Genomic DNA, 27278 nt, shown 5'->3' with positions numbered 1-27278 from the left:
GAGTTTGTAAATAAAAGGTAAGATAGCTTTTAGCACCCATATGGGCTCACCATGCCCGCATGACTATATATATATATATATATATATATATATATATATATATATAGAATTCCACAAAGAACCGTACTCCAACTTGTTCTGATGAATAAATTCACATTTTATAACACAATAAAATGTGAATTTATTCATCAGAACAAGTTGGAGTGCGGTTCTTTGTGGAATTCTATAATAATAATATATGTGTTTTGGGGCTGGACTTTCTTGGGAAAAACTGTAACCCCTAGTAACCAACCAGCTTATTGCTTCCGGTATTCTACCTGCAGCAGACTGATGAAAGCTAAATGCTGATTGGTCGCTATGGAGTACTGAGTCCAGAGTTTGTAAATAAAAGGTAAGATAGCTTTTAGCACCCATATGGGCTCACCATGCCCGCATGACTATATATATATATATATATATATATATATATATATATATATATATATATATATATATATATATATATATATATATATATATAATTCCACAAAGAACCGTACTCCAACTTGTTCTGATGAATAAATTCACATTTTATAACACAATAAAATGTGAATTTATTCATCAGAACAAGTTGGAGTGCGGTTCTTTGTGGAATTCTATAATAATAATATATGTGTTTTGGGGCTGGGTGACTCTAACCCCCCATAACTACTCCTTCCTCCCATTATGGAGTTAAAGGGAAGTGTAACATGACAGGCGGCATTCCAGAATATAACCCATCTACAAATATATATACACATCTACTACTCATGCAGCTGTCCTGCCTGGAAGGCATAACCAAGGCTGGTAATTTTCAGGGGGAAGCTAACCACAACTTGTTTTTATTTCCCGGAGCATAAAGAAACATTTGTATCATTCTCTGGGCTGAGACCTTGGATGGGTGGGGAGCAGAGAGTTTCCTCCGTTGGATAAAAAGAAGAAAACAGCAAGTGATAGCCATGTGCCCTAGGGTTGTGCATTCTCCTGTGTGTGACTGTGTGTAATATTGTAATGGCAGATACAGTAGATCATTTCAAGGAAGGGTTTTCACATAATGGGAAGAAATAATGGGTAGTGCCAAACCGTTCTTTTTGGCCCAGGAGCTCCAACCACTAAACACAGCCTTAGGCTACATATTGTACAAGAAGGGCTTTCCCTGCCCCGTAGGGGGGAGGAGGGACGGGGGGAGAAATAATCCCCAAAACAAACTCCTGTCCCCAAGCAGTGTTTCCAGATGAGAGCACAGCCATTCAGAACTGCCCAAGGCATTGTATGTGCCAGCGGTGGGCAAAGCTTTGCTTTCAGATGGAACCCTCCCGTGAAAAAAGGGATTTGGGGAAAAAACCATTAAGTGGGACCTTTTTCCCATTCAGAGGCAGAGGGGTATAGTCAGTAGAGCGAGAGAAAGGGGGGTGATTAGCAAGAGAAGATTCATGTCGTTCCCATTCACCTCCCTGGAGCTGAGATAAAGGCTTGTACTTATGGATCAGAGCTTTGTGCCGCTCGTCATTGATTGTTAGTGCCAGGCGTTGGATTTTAGGAGACTCGTTTCCAATGGAGGAGCAGCAAAATATCCTTCCCCCCCAGTAGGAGGCAATGTCTGTCTCTCTAGGGGGTCATTTACAAAGATCTTGGGCAAAAGTGCACTTTATTATTGGGGGGCAGCTTCGGGTGTCTTTGCTCCAAATCAGGTCCGGACTGAGAATTAAAATAGGCCCTGACATTTCAGGTTTACAGAGGCCCACTCAGCCCACACAGAGGCCCAAACAGCCCCCACCAGCCCACTAGATACTGACTTTCTATGGGACCTTATAGCAGCCCCTCTGGCATTTGCCAGAACCCACAGATTGCCAGTCCGGGCCTGCTCCAAATGGATCAAAAAGTTCACTTTGCACCCTGCCTTCTATCTGTCTGTCTATCAACTATATATCCTCTATATTATATTAAATCTGTCTGTCTGTCAACTATATATCCTCTATATTATATTAAATCTGTCTGTCTGTCAACTATATATCCTCTATATTATATTAAATCTGTCTGTCTGTCTATCAACTATATATCCTCTATATTATATTAAATCTGTCTGTCTATCAACTATATATCCTCTATATTATATTAAATCTGTATGTCTGTCAACTATATATCCTCTATATTATATTAAATCTGTCTGTCTGTCAACTATATATCCTCTATATTATATTAAATCTGTCTGTCTGTCTATCAACTATATATCCTCTATATTATATTAAATCTGTCTGTCTATCAACTATATATCCTCTATATTATATTAAATCTGTCTGTCTGTCAACTATATATCCTCTATATTATATTAAATCTGTCTGTCTGTCTATCAACTATATATCCTCTATGTTATATTAAATCTGTCTGTCTGTCAACTATATATCCTCTATATTATATTAAATCTGTCTATTAACTATATATCCTCTATATTATATTATATCTGTCTGTCTATCAACTATATATCCTCTATATTATATTAAATCTGCCTGTCTGTCTATCAACTATATATCCTCTATATTATATTAAATCTGCCTGTCTGTCTATCAACTATATATCCTCTCTATTGTATTATATTTGTCTGTCTATCAACTAACAATCCTCTATAATATATTATATCTGTCTGTCTGTCTATCAACTATATATGCTCTATATTATATTATATTATATCTGTCTGTCTACCATCTCCCTTTAGTGTAGCGCTTTCTCTATTTTTACCCATATAATGTGTATGTGTTTTTGGGTGCCCTTCTGTATACTATTCTATTCCTTCCAGGGGCGAAACTACAGAGGAAGCAGACCCTGTGGCTGCAGGAGGGCCCAGGTACAGGGGGCCCCATGAGGCCCTAATTAATGAGTAATTTCAACATATATTGGTAAAACAGTACCCCTTGTTGGAAAACATGTGGATATTAGAAGTAACCTCGGAGTCCCATGACCTGTATAAATACACTCTGCCTTCGGCCTCGTGCTTTTATATGGTCATGAAACTCCTCAGTGACTTATAATATCCTTATATTTTATAATAGGGGGTAATTTATTCACTATATATATATATATATATATATATATATATATATATATATATATATATATATATATATATATATATATATATATATATATTGAATAAAGTATATATTGAATAAAATATATATATCATATGTAGGTGTATAAGCAGCACCTTGTACCTTTCTTATCTAAACACCTCGGAGACAAATCCCTCTTATCTTCCATAACATTCTACTTCATGTTTTTATGACTCGAAACCTTGTGTTGTGCGATATTTTTGCCACATATTGATTAACCCCACGCGCTTGTAAAAAAGTCTATATTCACTTTATTTGACTTTGCAAGTGCCCCTCCCCCATTCCTCGGATTTTCAGTTCAGCCCTTCCCCGTCCCTTTATCTTTATATCCATTTATTCCTTCTGCCAATCCTGCCATTACTTCATTCTGCTTAAGGTTGTTTGGGGATTTACTGCGGTGCCTCTCAGGCAATTGATTGGCTTCTTGTTCCTTATATTGCAGCCAGTGGCGTAACTACTCACCGGCAGGGCCTGGTATAGGATGAGCACCTGGGCCCCCGTGTTGGGCCCTCCCCCCTATGAATTGCGTGCACTGTACAATCTCCCCCTGCCCAACCACCCACGATATCCATTATCGTGGCTCCGGTGGGCCCCAAGAGGGTGTGGACCCAGGTGCCATCGCCAGGTCCGGACTGAGAATTAAAATAGGCCCTGGCATTTCAGGTACACAGAGGCCCAATCAGCCCACACAGAGGCCCAAACAGCCCCCACCAGCCCACTAAATACTGACTTTCTATGGGACCTTATAGCAGCCCCTCTGGCATTTGCCAGAACCCCCAGATTGCCAGTCCGGGCCTGGCCATCGCACCCCTGGTAGTTACGCCACCGATTGCAGCAGCCAATCACCATAAAGCTGTATGTGCCAATTGCCTAGTGGCAGTAAGTTAATGTAAACAGCCAAGATATTCCTTTTAAAATTATATTCTATTTGTCTCAAGGGAAATCTGTGTGACCTGTGCTTATCCTGGAATAAAAGAAAGTCCAGGAAAATTCAATATATTGATCAGTTTTTGTCTGCTCTGCGAGGAACCACTGGAACCCGGCACATGGATCATCCGTTGTTGGTAGGAAGATTAGGGGATAGCAGATATAGTAGACAAACCTTGTAGCTCTTTTGTTGCTATTGAAGTTAGTTATTAGCTGGGAGTTGTAGTTTAATAAACACCCTGCTCTCCAACATGGGAGATAGTTGTAGTGTTACTAAGCATAAAAGCATACCAAGGGGACTGTTCCTGTTGAATTAGGCTTAGTACAGAGGAATACCTATGCTGCCATAGATTTATGGGATCTCTCTGTACAGACTATGAGCAAACCTATGGGACTGTTCCTGCTGAATTGTGCTTAGTACAGAGGAATACCTATGCTGCCATAGATTTATGGGATCTCTCTGTACAGACTATGAGCAAACTTAGGGGACTGTTCCTGCTGAATTGTGCTTAGTACAGAGGAATACCTATGCTGCCATAGATTTATGGGATCTCTCTGTACAGACTATGAGCAAACTTATGGGACTGTTCCTGCTGAATTGTGCTTAGTACAGAGCAATACCCATGCTGCCATAGATTTATGGGATCTCTCTGTACAGACTATGAGCAAACCTAGGGGACTGTTCCTGCTGAATTGTGCTTAGTACAGAGGAATACCTATGCTGCCATAGATTTATGGGATCTCTCTGTACAGACTATGAGCAAACTTAGGGACTGTTCCTGCTGAATTTTGCTTAGTACAGGGGAATACCTATGCTGCCATAGTTTTATGGGATCTCTCTGTACAGACTATGAGCAAACTTAGGGACTGTTCCTGCTGAATTTTGCTTAGTACAGGGTGCTGGCACAGATTTTGGGTTTCCTCCTCCTCTTGCTGACATGACTGACAACAGTCGTTGATGTTCAAACTCAATTAGTAACACAAATACTATTCATTTAAATGTTATTACACCAAGACAGATTCAGGGGGGCATTTAATCCTCAACTGGCTTGGGGGGGGGGGCTGGAGATTTCCATGGTAACACAGAGGGGCAGAGCATGAAGGAGGGGACGGGATGAGGTGCAGTTGGGGGAGGAAATGAGGAGTCGGGGATTTCGTGAGACAAATGAGACGTAAGGAATAGGCACAAGTGAGATGTAAGTAGCTCAGGGCTCCTCAGGGCTTGTGACTTACTAACAAGGCGCTTGTGTTCAGCAGATTTACAGTGCAGCTGGGATGTATTAAGGGGGCGCGCAGGTGAATCGGGAGGCTTTCTCTCTTTAAGATCCTATTGCGACTATATCCTCTTCTAAAATGTCTCTTTCCTCTTTAGCAGTAAAGTGTCTCAGTAACTGCAGCAGTTGTAGCCGTTCAGTCACACTAATGATCCACTGCAGCTTCAACTGCAACAAACAGCGCAACTTTATCCTCTTAATCCCCCATTCTCTGACTTATGTAGATGCTAAACTGCACCACAACCAATGAGATACAGGTATGGGATCTGTTATCCAGAGTGCTTGGGACCTGGGGTTTTCCCGATAACAGATCTTTGCGTAATTTGGATCTTAAGTCTACTAGAAAATCATGTAAACAATAAATAAACCCAATAGGCAGGTTTTGCTTCCAATAAGGATTAATTATCTTAGTTAGGATCAAGTACAAGGGACTGTTTTATTATTACAGAGAAAAAGGAAATTGTTTAAAAAAATTTGGATTATTTGGATAAAATGGAGTCCATGGGAGACGGCCTTTCCGTAATTCGGAGCTTTCTGGATAACGGATCCCATACTGATCCGTACTGTATTGGCTTTTTCTAACTGGGCTGATTCAGTCCAATCAACGTCAGACTGGGGGGCCTGCACACCTCCCATTGGGTCCCCCACCCTCCCCTCTTGCACCTCTCAGGAGCTCCATCCCCCACAATCTAATTGCTCATTGGTTGCTATGGATAATGGAACTGGGGCGATTTAGCACCTATGTTAGTAAATCAGCCTTTGTAATCTTTGTATTGTATATTTCTCAGCTGAGGTCTGTCTTGTCCAGTAATGTAATTATCCTCTTCCGACCCAAATTTTCCTCACCGTGTTCTCTGCAGTGTGGTCTCAGACGGGCCCCCGGTAGTTATTCACTGGATCCACTGCCGTATCTCTCTGGCTGTATATTTTCTCTGCACTGCTGCTTCCGACTTCTGAAGCACTGTAGCAGAAGGCAGCAGACGAGGAGAAATCACTTCTCCTACATTGTTTTGTGAGTCGGAACCAGAGAACAGAAAGGGATAAACAAATACCGCTTTCTTTAAAGGATAAGTAAACCTTAAAAACAAGTGAATGTAAAATTGATGAGGGGGCTATTCTAAGTACTTTTTGCAATTATTTTTTTTAATTCCAGATGTTAAGGGATACATGTACTGTTTTTTTTTTTGTAAAACGTTTTTATTGTAATTCAAAATTAAATAAAATGAATAAAAATGGTTAAATGGTACATTGTGTGTTTGTTATGGCATACTGAATATACAATTACCATTGTTTCTTGTTCAACATCAGTCGCTTTTAACACAGTTTCATTATACATCAATTTTCATGTGCTGTTAATATGAATGAATTTTGTTACAACAGCGCCACCTGCTGGTCAGTTTCCCACCAGTCTGACCAGCAAGTAGTCAAGGAAGTTGTCAGGAGAAAGAAAGAGGCTGCTCTGATGTTCTGCTTAGGAAATAAATTAGAAACCTTTCTCAAATCTTTCCTAAGCAGAAGAACATCAGAGCAGCCTCTTTCTTTCTCCTGACAACTTCCTTGACTACTTGCTGGTCAGACTGGTGGGAAACTGACCAGCAGGTGGCGCTGTTGTAACAAAATTCATTCATATTAACAGTACATGTATCCCTTAATATCCTGGAATTAAAAAAACATAAATAATGAATGTACATTGCAAAAGTGCTTAGAATAGCCCCCTCATCAATTTTATACTTTATTAAGGTTTACTTATCCTTTAAATTAAGGTTTACTTATCCTTTAAAGGAAAAGGAAAGATTAAAACTAAGTAAGCCTTATCAGAAAGGTCCATCTAAATATACCAGTAAACCCCCAAAGTAGTGCTGCTCTGAGTCCCCTGTCAAAAGAAACACTGCATTTCTTTCCTTCTATTGTGTACACATGGGCTTCTGTATCAGACTTCCTGTTTTCATCTTAAACCTCATTGCCCTGGGCGTGAGCATGCTCAGTTTGCTCCTCTTCCTCCACCCTCCCTTCTCTACTGTAATCTGAGCCCAGAGCAGTGAGAGACTCAGGCAGGAAGTGATGTCACACCACATTAATACTGCAGCTCATATCCATAAACAAACAGAGAGTTTCTAGAGCTTTTTACTCAGGTATGGTAAAACATTCTACAGAATAAATATAGCATTCTAGCTTGCAATATTGCAGCTAATCTATTGGCAATAAAATGCCTCTGTAGCTTTCCTTCTCCTTTAAGGCGAAAAGCCTAAATACTGTTGATCCACTCGCTGCCGCACCTGCTGAGGAAAGCTTGGACAGACGGACAGGGTCTATAATGTATATATAATGTATATGGCTGAGAGATGGAGCAGCAGGGATTTATAGTTAAAGCGCTGGTGACATCTATGGGAAATAAAAGCAAGTACATACTCGCCCTGTCGACTCAATCACATGCTGATGGGCCAGTGTTTGGTGTAGAATTGCCTTGGCCACAAGGAGGTGCTGTTTCATTCAAGTCCATGTAGAAAACTATGAATGTATAAACATGATGCAGGGCTGCTTAGCAAATCCACTGAGCCAGGCTTCATTTACTGCATTGCTGTACAGCATCACACCCCTGCTCCTTGCTGCCCAGAGATCCTTAGGCACGACGATGAAGATAATATGAATCCGGTGGTTGGAAGTTGTGGCTGAACTACAACTCTCAACAACCTGCGCTTCTCAGTTATGGGAAGAGGGGAGACGGTGCAGCTCACTGTTTAGCTTGTGTTCTGCCTTCAGCCGCTTCATTAGAGAGCCCCCCTGGAGTTTGGGTGTGTGTCCCGGTTTTGGTTTAGAAATGAGATCCCACTACATTCCTGAGTCTTGTCTTTGATGGGGGAAATCCATGTGCAGCTCCCTGCTGCCTGCTCAAACACAGCGACCCCGGCACAGTCATTACATGGGACCTTTATATACACAGGGCTGATGTCTGCCCCGCAATTAGGTGTCCCCTCCCCCAATATTCTTCTTTATATAAGGGCTTATTGGAAATAAAGTGCAGGGTTATCTGCCCCCCAATTAGGTGTCCCCTCCCCCAATATTCTTCTTGATATAGGGGCTTATTGGAAATAAACAGTGCAGGGCTGTGCTGATATCTGCCCCCCAAATTAGGTCCCCCCCTCGTATTTATTATATAGGGGGATTATGGGAATTTAGGGCTGTGCTAATATCTGCACCCCAAATTAGGTGCCCCCTCCCCCCATATTTATTATATAGGGGGATTATGGGAATTTAGGGCTGTGCTAATATCTGCACCCCAAATTAGGTGCCCCCTCCCCCCCATATTTATTATATAGGGGGATTATGGGAATTTAGGGCTGTGCTGATATCTGCCCCCCAAATTAGGTGTCCCCTCCCTCCAATATTTATTATATAGGGGGATTATGGGAATTTAGGGCTGTGCTGATATCTGCCCCCCAAATTAGGTGTCCCCTCCCCCCAATATTTATTATAAAGGGGGATTATGGGAATTCCCCTGTCTGCTTCTGTGAATGGACAGGGTGTCCTGCTGGGGCAATTATTCTGTTTTTGGGTGAAAGCCGTCTGTACTGGGTCACTCGTGATGCAGAGAGTTGTGGTTCTGCTCTGATCTACCAAGTCACTACCTTAAAGGGGTTGTTCACCTTCAAATTAGCTTTTAGGATGATGAAGAGAGTGATGTTCTGAGACAATTTGCAATTGGTTTTCATTGTTTATTATTTGTGGTTTTTGAGTTATTTAGCTTTTTATTCAGCAGCTCTCCAGTTTGAAGTTTCAGGTATCTGGTTGCTAGGGGCTAAATAATCCTAGCAACCATGCACTGATTTGTATAAGCGACTGGCATATGAATATGAGAGGGACTGAATAGAATACAAAGTAGCAATAACAATACATTTGTAGCCTTTTAGAGCATTTGTTGTTTCAATGGGGTCAGTGACCCCCATTTGAAACCCGGAGAGCCAGAAGAATAAGGCAATCAATTAAAAAATCTATAAAAAAAATAAATGAAGAAGACCAATTGAAAGGTGCTTAGAATGGGCCATTCTATAAAATATTAAAAGTAAATTTTTAAGTAAAATATGTACTGGGATCCCTGCAGGAACTTTCCTCTCGTTATTAACTCTTCTTCTGCCGGCAGATAGTGGGGCGCCACGGAAAAAATGGGTTAATTGGAAAAAAGTAGAAAATATTTTGGTAGGGAGAGTGAGCTTGCTGTCTGTCCTGTGATCATTGGGTCTGAAATTAGGCAACAGCTGGAATGAATCCCCTGCACCCACAGCACCCACCCCTGATGCCCCCCCGAAAAAGAGACTAGTTTTATTGTATTGTCCTTCACTCACCTGTATTGGTTTTAATCTTAATCTCAGTTGCTATGTGTAAAAATCCCCCTTCTGAAATTGTCGGACTGGGTCTCCCAGGACCCATAAGAAAAACTGTCATCAACTGTCAGCCATTCAATGCAGATAATGGCAAATGCTATAGGTCTGTATATAAGACCACGCTCATTTCAAGGGGATGCAAACCCTGTTCATTGGAATACACCCTTTTGATAAATATACCAAAGAGTTGCAGAATTGGAAGTGAACGTGGCAGGATGGACTTCGAGGGGACACAAACCTCTCAAAAATGGCACTTGGGATGCGATATCTTCCTTTCCTTAGGTTTACACCCAGTTATTTATTGCCTTCCTCTTGCTTTGCAAAAGAATACCCGACATGTATCATCACAGGTGGGATAACCTGGTTTTGCTTCCAATAAGGATTAATTATATCTTAGTTGGGATCAAGTACAAGCGACTGTTTTACTATTACAGGTCTGGATAACAGGTCCATTCTTGTGTCCAGCTCCAGAAAAGGGGAAGTGGATAAGTGCTAAATGCAGCCCCTAATTACTTGCATCGCTGATGTTATAATGAGCAAAGAGACCAGGGCTCTTGTTCCAGGGTGGTGTTTGGGGTACTGACTTTATTATTGCCCTCCCACCACTTCACAACTGATATTTAAAATGAATAGGGAATGGAATAAACGCAATGAGGCTTATTTCCCCTTTAATGTTCCCTTTCTATCCTGCACTGCTTTCACGAAGGTGGGCCCCTGAGTGACAGACGCGCATACGTAATACTGCTGGGATACCTTTCAGGGGACCCGGAGGGGGGCTGTGCTGCCTGTAAAAACACAGATCTCAGTGGGTCCTTTCATATAAACAGAGGCCTGCGCAGCCCCCAGTATGATCCTGATCACAACCCGCTGCTCATATTTTTACAGGAGTGTGAGCAGGGCCCGGACTCTGTATCTGTAGGGTAGTTACTGCTCTCAGCTGATACTATAGGGATACATTCATCTGCAGATCTGGATCCAATTGTGCAGAACCACAATCAAATGAATAAAGGGGATGGTGGATAAAGAGGGTATGTTTGATGCAGCTTGTGAAGGGGCCCTATGCTTATTATTATTAACATGTATTTTAGAAGACCTACATATTGTTAGAAGGGTTCCCTTTAAAGGAGAATTCAACCTGTAAGGGTAGGACTACATGGACATTTTCGGCATGATCCGACGCGCTGCGACAGAAAAAAGGTAAGAGATAGAAATGTCGGTTGAAGTCGCAGCGTTACACTGCGCCTGCATCCGACATTCGTGTCGCGTCGGATCAAAGCTGCAACTTCATCCGACATTTCTATCTCTTACCTTATTTCTGTTGCAGGCGTTTTGTCGCAGTACGTTGGATCACGCCGAAAATGTCCATGTAGTCCTACCCTTATAAAAAAAAAACCTCCCCCTACCCTGAGTAAACCCAACTCCCCCCCCCCCCCAGGCAAATGCCCCTAATTTTTTACTCACCCTTTCGTGCATATTCTGGCCTCGGAGTTCACGGCAGCCGTCTTCTTCGGTAATCTTCGCGTCTTGATGGCATTTTCGGAGTAAATTTCCGGTCCCGAACCACTGTGCATGCCCGAAAGTCACAAAAATGTTTTGGAAATTTTCGTGACTTTCGACGCATGTGCAGTGGTTCTGGACTGGAAATTTACTCCAACTACGCATTCGTTGAGACTTCCGAAAAAGACAGAACATGGCGCCCGTGAACTTCTGTGGCCAGAATCTGCACGGAGGGATGAGTAAAAAATTAGGGGCATTTACCCGGGGGGGAGGGGGGTCTACCCAGGGTAGGGGTTTTTTTTTTTTTTTTTTTTTTTTTTTAACAGGTTGAATACTCCTTTAAAGGGCACATTTATCAAAGGTCGAATTTCAAGTTCACGTGCGTTTTTTATACTCCCATGAAAACAATCGAAATCGATTAAAAAAAAAAAAATCGATCCTATTCACACTCCGGTTGAATAGGATCGCCATAAAAAAAAAATTGAAAATTCCAAGAGAGATGTTAACTTCCCCTTTAAATGAATTATCATGACTAAGAATAATAATAATAAATAGATTGACTGGCAGATGAACAGGCCTGGCGTTCTCCTTGGCTAGTAAGTGGGATACTGGGAGTTATAGTTAAATTAGAGTATAATTGAAGTCTAATGGTGTTTAAATGATGTCCCATCGGATTCTTCCCCCCCCCCACGTCAAATTTAAAGAGTTAAAGCTCAGCGTGTCATTCCCCTTCCAATTAGCGGGAAAGAATGCAGCTCTGAGCAGCAGAAAGGAGGGGAAGGCTGAAAAGGAAGGGGTCGACCCCCATCCCAGAGACACACACAGTAAGGATTCTGTATGCATGGCTGCATGACGGTGGGTGGGGGGCGGGACAGCTCCACTGCTTTTAACTTTCCTCAACAATGGCTGAATCCTTTTAGCATTTTACATAAAAACCTCCCCCCCAAACTCAAAGTGGCTACTGGGGGCCCCGGCTCCTGCCCCAATTGTAAACTGTCATTATAAGCAACGGTGTCACTGTGTGTGTTTGTAAAAGTAAATACAATTTTATGGCTGGATTTCCCCTTTAAGCATTCTTATACATAAGGGTAGGACTACATGGACGTTTTCGGCGTGATCCGACGCGATGCGACAAGTTGCATGCGACAAAAACAAGGTAAGTGAATGCATTGTCGAATGGTGTTGCAGCATTGATCTGACGCGACACGACTGTCAGATGCAGACGCTGTGTCAACACCATGCGACAATGCATTCACTTACGTTATTTTTGTTGCATGCAACTTGACGCAGTCGTTTTGTCGCAGCGCGTCGGATTGTGCTAAAAACGTCCATGTAGTCCTACCCTTAGAGACATATCCTTTGCACACATGGAAGTGAAACCTGGGATTTTGTATGAGGTTATAAAGTTCATAAAAGGGGAAATTCAACTTCCTCTTTCCTGCTTTCAAACTGGGGTCACCGACCCCAGCAGCCTACAAATGTTTACTCTACAACTTTGTTACTTTTATTAGGGATGCACCGAATCCAGGATTCAGCCTTTTTCAGCAGGATTCTTTCTGCCTGGCCGGACGCAATATTAATTTGCATATGCAAATTAGAGACGGAAGAAAAATCTTGACTTTTTGTCACAAAATAAGGAAGTAAAAAATGTTTTCCCCTTGCCAACTCTAATTTGCATATGCAAATTAGGATTCGGCCTAATCTTTTGCGAAGGATTCGGTTGTTTGGCCGAATCCAAAATAGTGGATACGGTGCATCCTTACTTTTTATACCACCCCTTCTATTCCCATCTTCATACAACTGCCTGGTTGCTAGGGTAAATTGGACCATAGCAACCGGATAGCTGCTGAATTTACTAAGTTTTGCTGCTGAAGTCAAGCTAGAGAAACAAAGCTTCAGGCTAATAGGATGTGACTAGTTCACAGGGTACAACAGTCTTAAAAAGATATCATGTGGGTACATTGATAATTCTTTCCCCAGCCCTTAACAGGACCACTACCTCCGGGAAATAAAAGTTTATTTACCGGGGCTCTAACATTCTCCTTTACTTGCCCTTTAAGATATCTAGTATTTCCAAGTAATACTTGCTCCGTGGCAAAGACATACTGTAATAACAGTGGGCAGGTAACTCAGTGCCTTGCACCCATGTTTGTTACCTTTCCCAGGTGCTATGGACACCTGGGAAAAGTTAAAAAAAAAGGTGCTTAACATTTACTTGTCCTTTAAAGGAACAGTAACAAAAAATGAGTTTTAAAGTATTACAAATACAGGTATGGGACCTGTAATCCAGAATGCTTGGGACCTGGGGTTTTCCAGATAACAGATCTTTGCGTAATTCGAATCTTCATGCTTTAAGTCTACTAGAAAATCATGTAAACATTAAATAAACCCAATAAGGTGGTTTTGCTTCCAATAAGGATTAATTATATCTTAGTTGGGATCAAGTACAAACTACTGTTTTATTATTACACAGAAAAAGGAATTGTTTTTTATTTGGATAAAATAGTCTATAGTAAATGAGCATTCCGTAATTCGGAGCTTTCTGGATTGTGGGTTTCCCGATAACGGATCCCCTACCTGTATAATGCAGCGTTGCCCTGCACTGGTGAAACTGCTGTGTTTGCTTCAGAAACACGACTATAGTTGATATAAATAAGCTGCTGTGTAGCAATGGGGGCAGCCATTCAAAGGAGAAAAGGCTCAGGTTAAACAGCAGATAAGCTCTGTAGAACATAATGGTGTTATCTCTTATCCACTATTTAACCTGTGCCATATAGCCTTTTATCAATTTCCGCCATTGCTTCACAGCAGCTTGTATATAAAAACTATAGTAGTACTTATCGGTTATCTGCTGTGTATCCTGTGCTTGAATGGCTGCCCCCATGGCTACACAGCAGCTTGTTTATATAAACTATAGTAGTACTTATCTGTTATCTACTGTATATCCTGTGCTTGAATGGCTGCCCCATGACAACACAGCAGCTATATGAACTATAGTAGTGTTTCTAAAGCATACAGTTTTACCAGTGCACAGCAACACTACATGTTACCATTACTTTAAAAACATTTTGTGTTACTGTTCCTTTAAGAGAACACTTGCTCCATGTCACGCCAACCTACCTAGCAACAGTAACATTTAAAGGTATACACCGCAATAACATATTACAAATCTTCTAAACGGAGGGGCTCGCTACCCCCATGATGAAGTATATTCGAGATTTTCCACTACCCTCTGATAAATTCATACGTTTGACAATACAACGAAAAAAGAAACACATTCAGATTTTTTTTCAAAAACATACATCATATTTCCTCTTTTATTATATAAATATCCGTTTTTTTTAACCATTAACTGTAAGAATATAAAGCGTTTTCAGAGGATCTTTTTTTGTTTTTTTTCTCTTTATACAAATTCACACAGTACAATGAAATTCGGCACATTTCTAAGTGACGTCCTGCTGTGGAGATGCTGAAAGGACCAGTAACATCAATTTTTAAAAAAAAAAAAATAATAATAATAATAATTTGTTAGTATACTACGGAAAACCCCCACATATTAAACTTTAAAATCGCAAAGTCTTTATTAAGAAATAACTTACTGAAACTCCACTTCAGAAAAGGCGATTTCTCCGCCCATCATGCGACGCTTGATTTCTTCTCCCTGGCTATCTCCTATAAGGAAGGGAGGAGAAATCGAGCGCCGCACGATGGATCACCCGATCGCCTTTTCTGAAAAGGAGCCGAGTTTCGGCAAGTTATTTCTTAATAAAGACTGTGATTTTAAAGTTTAATGTGTTTCTGGTTTTTTTTCGTCGTATACAAACAAATTTTTTCAAAAAAATTCTCATGTTACTGGTCCTTTAAGAAAGAAAAAAAAAATCTTTTTTTAATGTCTGAACCAAAAAGTCTAACCTTTTTTTCAAAACCCATAACAAGCTAAAACGAGTTACTCCCTGTGGGATAAAAAGGCGGGCGCTGATCCGTCCCATGTTTTTTTTTTTTAAAAAAGCAAAACTAATTGTATGTGTGCCCAGTTTTTTTTTTTTTACAAAAGCTTTCAAGGTGCACTTGTTTATGAAAGGATAGTAAACGGGTGGCATATATATATATATATATATATATATATTGGCGGCAAGAGCTCAGATTCTAGGTTTGATGGCAGTTGCACAGCTCTATACATGCACTGAATGCATACAGATGGGGAGAATTTGTAAAAGTGTCAGGTGGCTGGATAGACTAATTGCTGATATGGGAAATAATGGAATGTTCAAAAGCAATGAATAGGGGGACTATAAAGGGGAAGTGTTCACTGAACATGTCACTTTAATCATGACAACACCAAGTCTTCCATTGCTCTGCAAGACTTTTTTTCCCTTACATATTTAACACCAAAAAAAAAAAAGGTTTCATGTTATTGTGACGGATATCAATGGATCTTAAAAATAAAGAGGAAAATATCTGCTTTTACCCCTCTTATTATTATTATGGCAAGGCTCAAGCAGAGATAACCATACAGCGACCGTTTCCATAGCTACTGCTGGCATACAGCTTTAAGAAGAATGCTGGGAGTTGTAGGCCAGCGGGTGCGCGTGTCCGTAAAATCCTTAAATATAAGTTATCATATTAAGAACCCGTAGGGTTGGAATTTCCAGTCTAGGCACAAAAATAACGATTATTCGAAACATTCCTAGCGTTTCAGGGCGTAGAAAGGAAAAAACGAGGTAGCCAGATACATGGGATATATTTCAAAGGGGAAACAAAAAAGAAATGCTAAGAAATTATGGGGGGCTAGAAATGGGGTACAGTCCTGCAACTCTGGGGGAAGAGTGTGTGTGATGAGTTACAGGGGAATGTCGGCACAAAGCATTTCAGATTTGCAGGGAAGTTGCACTAATTATAAAAAAAAATAAAATTCAAATAAAAAGGAAATGTTAAAAAATGGGGCTCCCATTAACCTGTGCGGTGCTAGAGACCAGGATTTTTTTTGGGGGGGGGGGGGGAATGGTAGGGGCAGACAAGCACTGACCAAGGGCATTTTTTCCTACTAATTTCGATGTTTTAACCCATGAAATGCAAGTGGAACTTGCCGTCTTGAATATAAAACCACAGGGATAAACATCCTCATACAGGACAATTTGTAAGGTCAGTACAGGCTGCACGTTCCATGGGAACCAGTTGGTTATCACGGGATACTGGTGACACCGTTCAATAACCTGGTAAAACTTTCCCTAAAGGAGCAAGAAATTAGGACTGGCACAAAGAGCGATTCAGACAGGGGTCAAGCCCCTTGTGCATTTATTGCATCACAACATTTCGGGGGGAGTTCCCCTGTAGCCCGTTGATACGCCCCTGAAATGCTGTGACGCAATAAACGCACAAGGGGCTTTGTCCCCAGTTTGAATCGCTCGGTGTGCCGGTCCTAATTTCTTTCTACTTGGTTTTTGGAAGTGCGGACTTACTTAGGGTGAGGGAACACAGGCAGATTCGGGGGGATTAGTCGCCCGGCGACAAATCTTCTTTTAGGGCGACTAATCTCCCCAAACTGCCTCCCTTGCGGCTAAAATAAAAATCACAGGATGGCAATTGGAGTGATTTGTTTTCTGAAGTCGTCGGAAGTTTCCTCGTGAGGCAATTTCAGAAAATGAATTGCTCAGAGTGCCATCCCGCTGGCAATCTTCATTTTAGCTGCATGGGAGGCAGTTCTAGGAGATTGGTTGCCCAGCGACAAATCTCCTCTTCTTCAGGGCGACTAATCTCACCGAACTGCCTTCGCTGCGGCTAAAATGAAAATCGCCCGTGGGATGGCACTCTGATCGACTCGCTTTCTGAAGTCGCCCGAAATTGCCTCACTAGTGTCATGCTGCTGCTATTTTATTTTGGCCGACGGGAAGGCAGTTCGGGAAGATTAGTCGTCAAAAAGAAGGAGATTTGTTGCCGGGCGACTAATCTCCCCGAATCTACTTGTGTGCCCTCACCCTTAAGGTCTGTGCACCAGGCGGAATTTAACCCGAAGGACCCGGGTGTACGTTTGAATACTTTCTAAAAAAAAAAAAAAAACGTTCCCTAAAACCAGACATGTGGCATTAGCCCACCATTCGCCTAATTAAGCAGGTGCTTTCCCCCAGCTAATGGGGTTTCAGGGAAGGTATTTTACAAAAAGTCCAGGATAACCAACAAGTCCCCAGCAACGAAAGCCGCAACGGAAATTTTGTTTTCAATGATCCCCTTATGGCTGGGCAGCACTCCATCAGGCAGTATGATGTATCAGTCACAAAAGTCCCAGAGAAGGACCACATTAGCGGGGCCCTCACCTGACTTTCTCATTCTCAGTCATCTGCCAGAGGCCCAAATTGAGCACTTTAAGACAGGGGAGCTGCGTGATCCTCTCCAGCCCCTTCTTGGTGATGCGGGTGCAGCCATACAAGTCAATGCCAGTCAGTTGGCTCAGGTGCTCGGCTATAAGCTCCAGTCCTTTGTCGGTGATGCGGACGCACTGGCCAATGTTGAGGGTCCTCAGGCCGTGCATCTGTCGCACCATGCGATTGATACCGTCGTCGCTGATGTGACACGAGCATAAAGACAGCGATTTGAGCCCATACAAGCCCTGGGCGATATAGGCCAGACTCTGGTCTCCCACTTTGTCGCAGAAAGAGACGTCCAGTCCAGAGAGTCGCAGGGAGCCCATGGCTAGATGCATGATGCCCGTGTCGCTGATGTTGTCGCAGCTGCGCAGGTTGAGGCTTCTCAGTCCTCCCATGTGCGACAGATGCAGCAGTCCCGCGTCTGAGATGCCCCCGCAGAAGCTGAGGTTGAGCACTCGCAGTCCCTGCAGCCCCCTGGAGATGTGCTTGAGGGCCAGGTCGGTGAGTTTCTGGCAGTCCTGCAGGGTGAGTTGCTCCAGGCTCAGACAACCTTCCGCGGCGCTGCGGGTCATCCCGGCCAGGTGACCGATCCCGACGTCCGACACGTGGCGACAACTGCGGAGATTGAGGCTCTTGAGTCCGTGCAGCCCCCAGGCGATGAGCAGGAGGCCGGTGTTGGTGATGTTGCTGCAGCCCCCCAGCTCGAGCACTTGCAGCCCCTTCAGATACTGAGCGATGCGGCCCAGGCTGCTGTCCGTCACTTGTTTGCACAGACTCAGGTTCAGCGCCCGCAGAGAGCCGATCTCCTGCACGAAGGCGTGGCCCAGGCCGTTGTCGGTGAGGTTGTAGCAGCCGCTCAGGTTCAGGCTCTCGATGTTGGGGAGGCCCTGGATGACGTAACTCAGGCTGCGCCGGAGGCTCAGGATCTGCACTTTACGGATGCCTCGGGCCTGCAGGCTGGGGAAGAGCGACGGGTTGGCGCGGCGGAGATGCAGCTTGGCCTCGGTCCCCCGCCACACTGACTTGTGATAGGCCGCGTCCCGCCACGCAGCGCACACCTGAGCCGCCCGACCCTTGTCCCGCACGTCCAGGTAACTGAAAATCATGGCCAGGAGCTCCGGGAACAGGCACGAGATGTGGGTCTCCATGGCAACCTCAGCACCGTCCCACCATAGTCCCCTGCGGAGGTGTAGGCCGCGTGAGAGTCCCCGGTGATTATGAGGGAGTTCCCCCCGCTCTCTGAGAGGAGTAAAAAAAAAACCCCGTACCTCAGCCCTTTCCGGCTCTGTGAAGCAACATTCTCCCGTCAGGCCCCGCGGGGAAAGTTTCCGGCTTATTTTTCTCAGAGAGAGAGAAAGCTCCCCCCACTCAGTGGTCCGTTAACATTAAGAACGTGCGCGGGCGCCAAAAGGCGTGCGCGTAATAGCACTCGGACGAGACGGAGGAGCATGAGCCGTACGCGAGTCTGGCTTCAGGCGCGCATGCGAGATGCAGCCTCACGTAAACTCGCCAGGAGGCGCATGCGCACTGTAGACGTCTCAATGGGAAGAAATCGAACGCTCTTGCCAATGCGCGTGCGCCGTTCGATTTGTCTGCGCTCTTTAACCACCGCCTTCTCCACCAGCGCCGAAGTCAGAGCCGTGAGTGGGCGTGGCGAAGGAAGTTTTGGGAGGGGCTGTCGCTCTCTCTTTGTCCCTGGCGCTCTCGCGAGTGATTGGCCGCCCCTTCCTTCCTGTTTAACTCTTCAAAGGCCAAGTGGCGCCTCACCCCCTCCAGTTGCACTTTTTTTTGGGGGGGTGGGGCGGAATTTCGCTTTTCTGCGCCTGGAACTACAGGAGCACGTGCGCCCTGTGGCTCTATAAACCTTTTAAACCATTCAAGGACAACTTAACCCAACTCTTAACTTTCAACCGCAATCAAAGGGGTAGTTCACCTTTAAGTTAACTTCTAGTATGTTATACAATGGCTAATTCTAAGCAACTTTTCAATTGGTCTTTATTACTTTTTTTATAGTTTGTGAATTATTTGCCTTCTTCTTCCAACTTATCAGCTTTCAAATGGGGGTCACTGACCCCATCTAAAAAACAAATGCTCTGTAAGAGCAGAGACACACGTCGAGATTGGGGGAGATTTAGGGGGTGACAAATCACCTCTTCTTCGAACGGCTAATCTCCCAGAACTGCTTTCCAGCCAGCTAGAATCTAAGGGGCTGATTTATCAAAGGTCGAGGTGAATTTCCGAATGAAAAAAATTCACATTTCAAGCTATTTTTTGTGTACCTTGACTAGGGAATAGTCCCAATTCGATTTGAATTTGAAAAAAATTAAAAAATTTGAATATCGAAATTTATCATGTACTAGACTTCGACCATTCGTCATCTAAAACCTGCCGAATTGCTGTTTTATCCTATGGGGGACCTCCTAGAATCTATTTGGAGTCAATTGGTGGACTTTGAAAAAGTTTCTTTGGGGAAAAACTTTGAATCGGATTTGATATTTTTTTTCGATTCGTACGATTCGAATTCGGCCAAATACGGACCTATTAGATCGAAAACGGACCTATTCGACCAAAAAAAACCTTCAACTTAGTTTCGGTTGGTCTTTTTGAATTCGAATTTCAAAGTTTTTTAAATTCGAAATTCAACCCTTGATAAATATGCCCCTAAATCTCCGTCGGGATGGCACGAGCACTTTGTTCGGGGAGATTAGTCGCCCGAAGAAGAGGCTATTTGTTGCTGGGCGACTAATCTCCCCAAATCTCCACATGTGTCTCTGCCCTAAGACTACATATGTATTGTTATTGCTACTTTTTATTACTCCTCTTTCTATTCAGGCCTCTCCTATTCATATTCCAGTCCCTTATTCAAATCAATGCATGGTTGCTAGGGGAATTTGGACCCTAGCAACCTGAGTGCTGAAATTGCAAACTAGAGAGCTGCTGGATAAAAAGCTAAATAACTCAAAAAACACAAATAATAAAAAATGAAAAGCAATTGCAAATAGTCTCAGAATATCCCTCTCTATTAGAGATGTGGGGGGCGGCTCAATACCCGCACGGCCCACGGGTTCGGGGGGGTTCTAGCTGACATCGCACCTCCCTTTCCGGTCCCGGTTGAGCCTCCCTTTCCCTGCTCTCCTCACCCACGATCTTACAATGCCGACTTCCGGATTCAACTTTTATAGACGCACGCCTGCTCGCCCCACCCCTATTGTGACATCATTGGTGGGGCGGGTCTATAAAAGGAGTGCGGAAGTCGGGCTCGAGCGGGTGGAGGGAGGGCGGATATTGGGCGGGTAAAACTCAGCCACATTACTACTCTCTACATCATACTAAAAGTTAATTTAAAGGTGAACAATCCCTTTAAGTTCTCAGATAACTGTAAAATCATCTGTTTTTTTTATTTCTAAAGGAAGTTCATTATCCTCCCATGCAATTAGGTTCGATCCCAAATGGGAAACTGTCTGCAAACAATTATGTGTACCCTCCTGTGCCTGCATTGCTTTCTTACACACCCCAAAACCGACGGCTAAAAGGGGTGCTTCACCTTTTTTGGATGTTATAGAATGGCTAATTCTAAGCATCTTTTCAATTGGCCTTCATTTTTTTTTATTTTTATAGTTTTCTTTTTATGATCTCTTCTCACTCTTGCCAGCTTTCAAACGGGGGTCACTGACCCCCTCTAAAAAACAAATGCTCTATAAGGCTACAAATGTATTGTAAGTGCTACTTTTTATTCCTCCTCTTTCTATTCAGTTCCTCTCCTATTGACATCACAGTCACCTAGTCAAATCAGTGCATAGTCGCTAGGGTAATTTGGACCCTAGCAACCCAACTGCCGAAATTGCAAACTGTAGAGCTGCTAATAAAAAGCTAAATAACTCAAAGACCACAAATAAAACATGAAACCCAATTGCAAATGGTCTCAGAATATCACTCTTTAATTTAAAGGGGAACAACCTCTTTCAATAGGCTCCTGATAATACTGACCTTAGTGTGTGTGAAGGTGATATGGACCTTCGATTGTAAACTCAACTGGGGCAGGGGCTCATGGTATAGAAATAAAGCATATTCCAATTTAGCAGGAGTATCATATTTATTTTTTGGCTATTTGTCGCCCTCAAAAAAAACAATAAATGTGAGTCCCTCCAAAAAAATCATTCAAAAGTTCATAAAAATACAAAAATGTTTATTAGGACATAGTGAATTAAGGCCTAACGAGTTTCTTGCCTATTGTGGTGCTTACTCAGTTATTTGTCGCCCTCTGCTGGACAAATTTAGTATGTATAGCTATATAGCACCAGGAAAAGTCCTATGCAATTGCCCCATTAGCCAAATGAATGAGGCTGCTAAATCCAGTCCCCAGGGAACCAATAACCATGCTCACTTTATATAGACCAATCGGACGCTTAGTGACCCATGTAGATCCCATTTCCTCTTTTCATTTTTAATAACATTATCCGCTAAGTTCTAGAAGCCGTCAGTCAAGCCAAAGATAGTATTGGGTTCCTCTATAACTAAGTGCTTCCCCCTAGTGGGGAGATACAGAAACCCACCATTGAGGAGAATGGCGCTGTGTGGAGGTTGTGAAGATTTTTTGGGGGGGGAGGGTTTGATCGCTGTGTTTTTAAGTAGCAGCCGGCAAGTGAAGTCTAGGGAATTGTAGCTGCCAAAAGTACATTATGCAAAACACAGGCCCCCTTTAAGAAAACAAAGAAGAGTTGACCTTTAAATTAATCATTCAGAACGTAGACATAATCTTGGCAATGCAGCAATTTAATGTTAGTTTAAATGGCTCTCTCCCCCCCTCTCTTATACTTGGTCTTTACAAAGGTGCCTGGTTACTACGGTCAGTGACACCGTAGCAACCACAACACCCTTAGATGGTTAATAGGAGAACTACAGGACAACATCACATTAATTACATTACCAGCTCTTCCCTTGCCCCCCATCAGTACCCCCAGCGGCCCCTTTCCCCCAGCTGCAGACTTAGATCAGGTTGGGCCCCATGCCCTCCCTAGGTTGATGGCTGCACATTTCTGCTGGAGGGTAGCAAGGGCAAAAGAGTCCTGGGAATACTTTTAGGGGCAGATTTAGCAAGGGTCGAAGTGAAAATTATTTTTGAAAATTAAAACTGTCAAATTCGACTAGGGAATTGTTAAAATTCGATTTGAGTTTTTTAAAAAATTCGAATTCAATTTTCGAAATGATTTTCTAATTGATTAATTGCCACCCAAAACCTGCTGAATTGCTGTTTTAGTCAATGGAAGACGTCCTGGGATCAATTTGCAGCCTTCCTGATATTCGTGTTTTTTTCGGAGAATAAACTCGAATCGAGTTCGATTTGAGTTTTCGGGTCGATCCTATTCACCCGAGTTTGGAAAATTTCATTTTTTTAATAAATTTAGGTTTAGGTTTTTGGGAGTTCTTAAAAACTCACATGAACTTGAAATTCGATAAATTGATAAATGTGCCTCTTAGGGCAGAGACACACACAGAGATTCAGGGAGATTAGTCGCCCGGCCTCTTCTTCGGGCGACTAATCTCCTCGAAAAGCCTTCCCGCCGGCTAGAATCTAAATAGCTGGCGGGATGGCACTCAGAGCGTTTTGTTTTCCAAACTTTCTTCGTCAGGCAACTTCGGGCGACTTTGGAAAACGAAGCGATCCGAGCCATCCCGCCAACGATATAGATTCTACTCGGCGGGGAGGCAGTTCGAGGAGATTAGTCGCCTGAAGAAGAAGCGATTTGTCGCTGGGCGACTAATCTCCCCCTGTAGCTTTGTGTGCTTAGTCCTTAGTCAATGGGAGAGGTCCAGGGATCAATTTGGAGTTGTTTGCAGCATTCCTGAGATTCGAGTTTTTTTCTGAGAAAAAACTCGAATCGAGTTTGATTCGAGGTTTTCGGGTTGAGCCTATTCACCCAAGTATGGAAATTTTTTTTTTTTTTTAATAAATTTCGCCTGGTCGAGTTTGTGGGATTTTTTAAAAACTGGCATGAACTCGAAATTTGACATTTGATGAATGCGCCTCTTAAAGTGATAGCGACACATGACGCTACAAACAGTTAGAATTTGTTAGTATCGCTTTAAAACCCCACGTCTCACTATATATTAAGCTGCACTCAATAAATAACGTTCTGTCGGTTATTTCCTGCATTTAGCTGTACGTTCCCAAAAATTCCTTTCACACCTGAACATGTGCCGGCAATTTGGTGATGCAGACAGCAGTGCACCCTGAGAATGCGACAGCCGCAGCTAAAATAGACCATCATTAGGTGCAGAGGGGGAAATAATATTCATTAAGTAGTGGTCGTTATTGATAAGAGTGCCTGTGAATAATCATGATGGGGATACTGCGAGATGTAGTTGCACAACAGCCGGAGCTCGAGGCTTTTTTATTCCTAATGGGGACAGCTTCGTAGCGTGAGAATTGTCGCCTTTATTTTTAGCACTGGGGCGAGAGCAGGGGGGGGGGGCAGCTGTAGAACAAACACAACTGCTTGCCCCCCATTAACCCCTTCCTGCCTGGAACACTGATCACTACAGCCTAGAGAGGAGCAGAGTGAGTAGGTGTGAGTGCCCCCTGCAGGTGAATGATAGTAGTGCAGTATAAAGGAGCGATGGAATGAGTGATTGCAGTTGCAGGGGCCCGAGGCCAGACACACTTGGGACACATATTACCTGTATATAAAAGATTATACATAACATTTTACTTTCTGTCTTGTTCCTACCCCTCTGTTTTGCTCCCAACTCACTTCCTGACTCTTGCTCCTTCCTTACACTTCTTTAACACTGTTATTCCCCTTTCACTTTATTGTCATTCACTGTACTTTGCTTTCTGTGTCACTTCCTGTATCTTTGTCTTTTATTCTCTCTACCAACTTCTCAACTGCTTTCCTTGCACCCTGTATGTCCCATATGTCCCCTCTGCTCCTAGTAGTTCTTGTCCATCACCATATTCACCCCTATGCCCTATTCATCTATTTACTTTAACTCTACCCTTTCCTTGCTTCACCTTCAGGTTAAAGGTGGCCATAGACGCAAAGATCCGATCGTTTGGCGACATCGACAAACTAGCAGATCTTTCCCCGATATGCCATTAACGAGCATGGCTATATAGGGGGTAATCTGAACGTTCAGCCGTATGCAGGGCCGGATTTACATAGCGGGCTCCCCTAGGCCCACTGCCGTTTGTCCCCCCCCGTCCCCTACCCTTTATTCATGCAAATTTTCATGGAGATTATATCTCCTGCTAATCCCCAGTGTTTTTGAACCAATGTGGGTGTGGTTGGGCAGCATGCCGCCCCCCTAAAATCCTGCCACCCTAGGCCCAGGCCTAGGTGGCTTTCCCACAAATCCGGGCCTGGCCGTATGGCCGAACGATCCGACTACGATGCTCAATGGGCTCCGGCAGGATCGGTCGGGTCAAAATCAAACCTCAATTCGTACGATAGGATCTGTGCGTCTATGGTCAGCTTTAGGGTCAGGCCACACGAGCAGATTTCGGGGAGATTAGTCGCCCCAGCGACAAATAGCCTCTTCTTCGGGGTGATAATCTCGCCAAACTGCCTTTCCCCTGCCCTAAAAAAAAATGTGACTATAAAATCCAAATTTTTAGTGAATAAAAACCCTCAAATTTTTCATGATTTACTAGGGATGCACCAAATCCACTATTTTGGATTCGGCTGAACCCCCGAATCCTTTGTGAAAGATTCGGCCGAATACCGAACCGTATCCGTACCCTAATTTGCATATGCAAATTAGGGGTGGGAAGGGGAAAAACGTTTTACTTCCTTGTTTTGTGTCCAAAAGTCAAGCAATTTCCATCCCACCCCCTAATTTGCATATGCAAATTAGGATTTGGATTCGGTTTGGCCAGGCAGAAGGATTCGGCCGAATCCTGCTGAAAAAGGCCGAATCTTGGACGAATCCCGAATCCTGGATTCGGTGCATCCCTATGATTTACTATACCCCGAGGATGGAAAAAGTCCAAAACCAAAAATCCAGCATCTCAGGTTGTATATAAGTCAATGGGAGAGGTCCTAAATATATCCTGATCTGTGCTGGGTTTCATGGAAAAATCCAATTTCTTGGTTTTCAGGTAAAAATCTGAAAAATGTTCGGGCTGAAAATCAAAAAAAAAATTGAACTTTCATACGATTTTTTTTGTGTTTTTTAGCCAAACTGGAATGTTTTGGGAAAATGTATTGATAAATAAGGGAAATAAGCCGTGCGGATTTGTTTGGAGTATATTTCAGAAAATAATAAAATAAATTTGGAATTTGATAATGTGTTACAGAAAAACCAGTAATTAGCAATTTTTCAAATGGTCTTCATTATTATTATTTTTCAGTTTTTTAATTATTTGCCTTCCTTTTCTGATTCTTTCCAGCTTTCAAATGGGGGTCACTGACCCCATAATCCAAAAAAAAAAGATGTGAGGCTACAATTTTACTTTGTATTACTCGTCTTGCTATTTAGGCTTCCCTCCGTTTATATTCCTGTCTCTCTTTCAAACCACTGCCAGGTTGCTAAGTTAAATTGGACCCTAGCAACCAGAGAGCTGCTGAAATTTTAAAGGGGTTGTTTGCTAGCTTTTAGTATGATGCAGAGAGGGATATTCAGAGACAAGTTGCAATTGGATTTCATTTTTATTATTTGTGGTTTTTGAGTTATTTAGCTTTTTATTCAGCAGCTCTCCAGTTTGCAATTTCAGCAGTTAGGTTACTAGGGTCCAAATTACCCTAGCAACCAGGCACTGATTTGAATAAGAGACTGATATATGAATAGGAGAGTGACTGAATAGAAGGATCAGTAATAAAAAGTAGCAATAACAATACATTTGTAGCCTTATAGAGCATTTGTTTTTTTTTAAGATAGGGTCAGTGACCCTCATTTAAAAGCTTGAAAGAGTCCAAAAAAAAAAAGGCAAATCATTCAAAACTATACAAAATAAATAATAAAGACTAAAAGAAAAGTTGCTTAGAATTAGCCATTCCGTAACATACCAAAAGTGAATCACCCCTTTAAACTGGAGAGCAGCCAAATATAATGCTACATAATTTAAAAAAAAAGAAAAAATGAAAACCAACTGCAAATAGTCTCAGAATATCACTCGCTACATCATACTAACAGTTAATTTAAAGGTGAACAACCCATTTAAATACCTAATCTCTGCCCACAATTCTTTGCTTTCCTCCTGCTCAACCCGTTATCCCCTTTATGCTCGTTTCTGTTCTGCTGTTGAATTTGTTATACAATAACTGGTAAAGCTAATTATTTAAACTGTATATATATATATATATATATATATACTGTATATATATATATATATATATATATATATATATATATATATATATATATATATATATATATAAAGGGCTGTATAGACTACTATATATATATATATATATATACTGTATATGTATATATATATATATATATATATATATATATATATATATATATATATATATATAAAGGGCTGTATAGACTACTTACCAGTAATGGGACGCATATATATATATATATATATATATATATATATATATATATATATATATATATATATATACTGTATATATATATATATATATATATATATATATACATATACACACACACACACACAGACAAACACACACACAGGTATGGGATCCATTATCCAGAAACTCGTTTTCCAGAAAGCTCCAAATTCCAGAAAGGCCGACACCA

At 42.4% G+C, this 27278-nt stretch overlaps 2 protein-coding genes across 2 annotated transcripts in view; one reads left to right on the top strand and one right to left on the bottom strand.

The window, feature by feature from the left end:
• wnt5b.L (Wnt family member 5B L homeolog) overlaps window positions 1-27278 on the top strand; it is a 78638-nt gene that overhangs the window by 16923 nt on the left and 34437 nt on the right. The gene's annotated exons all lie outside the window — the stretch shown is intronic.
• fbxl14.L (F-box and leucine-rich repeat protein 14 L homeolog) lies at window positions 15443-19156 on the bottom strand. The gene has a single exon (XM_018241174.2). The coding sequence runs from the start codon at window positions 18710-18712 to the stop codon at window positions 17510-17512; it is 1203 nt and encodes a 400-aa protein (XP_018096663.1). The 5' UTR covers window positions 18713-19156; the 3' UTR covers window positions 15443-17509.

The sequence above is a fragment of the Xenopus laevis genome, chromosome 3L, assembly GCF_017654675.1.
Source record: "Xenopus laevis strain J_2021 chromosome 3L, Xenopus_laevis_v10.1, whole genome shotgun sequence".
Lineage (NCBI taxonomy): Eukaryota > Metazoa > Chordata > Amphibia > Anura > Pipidae > Xenopus > Xenopus laevis.
This window is presented reverse-complemented; position numbering and strand designations above follow the sequence as displayed.

Bases quoted from the DNA above. Each gene is read 5' to 3' on its own strand.
- fbxl14.L (XM_018241174.2), bottom strand. From the start codon at position 18,712: ATGGAGACCCACATCTCGTGCCTGTTCCCGGAGCTCCTGGCCATGATT.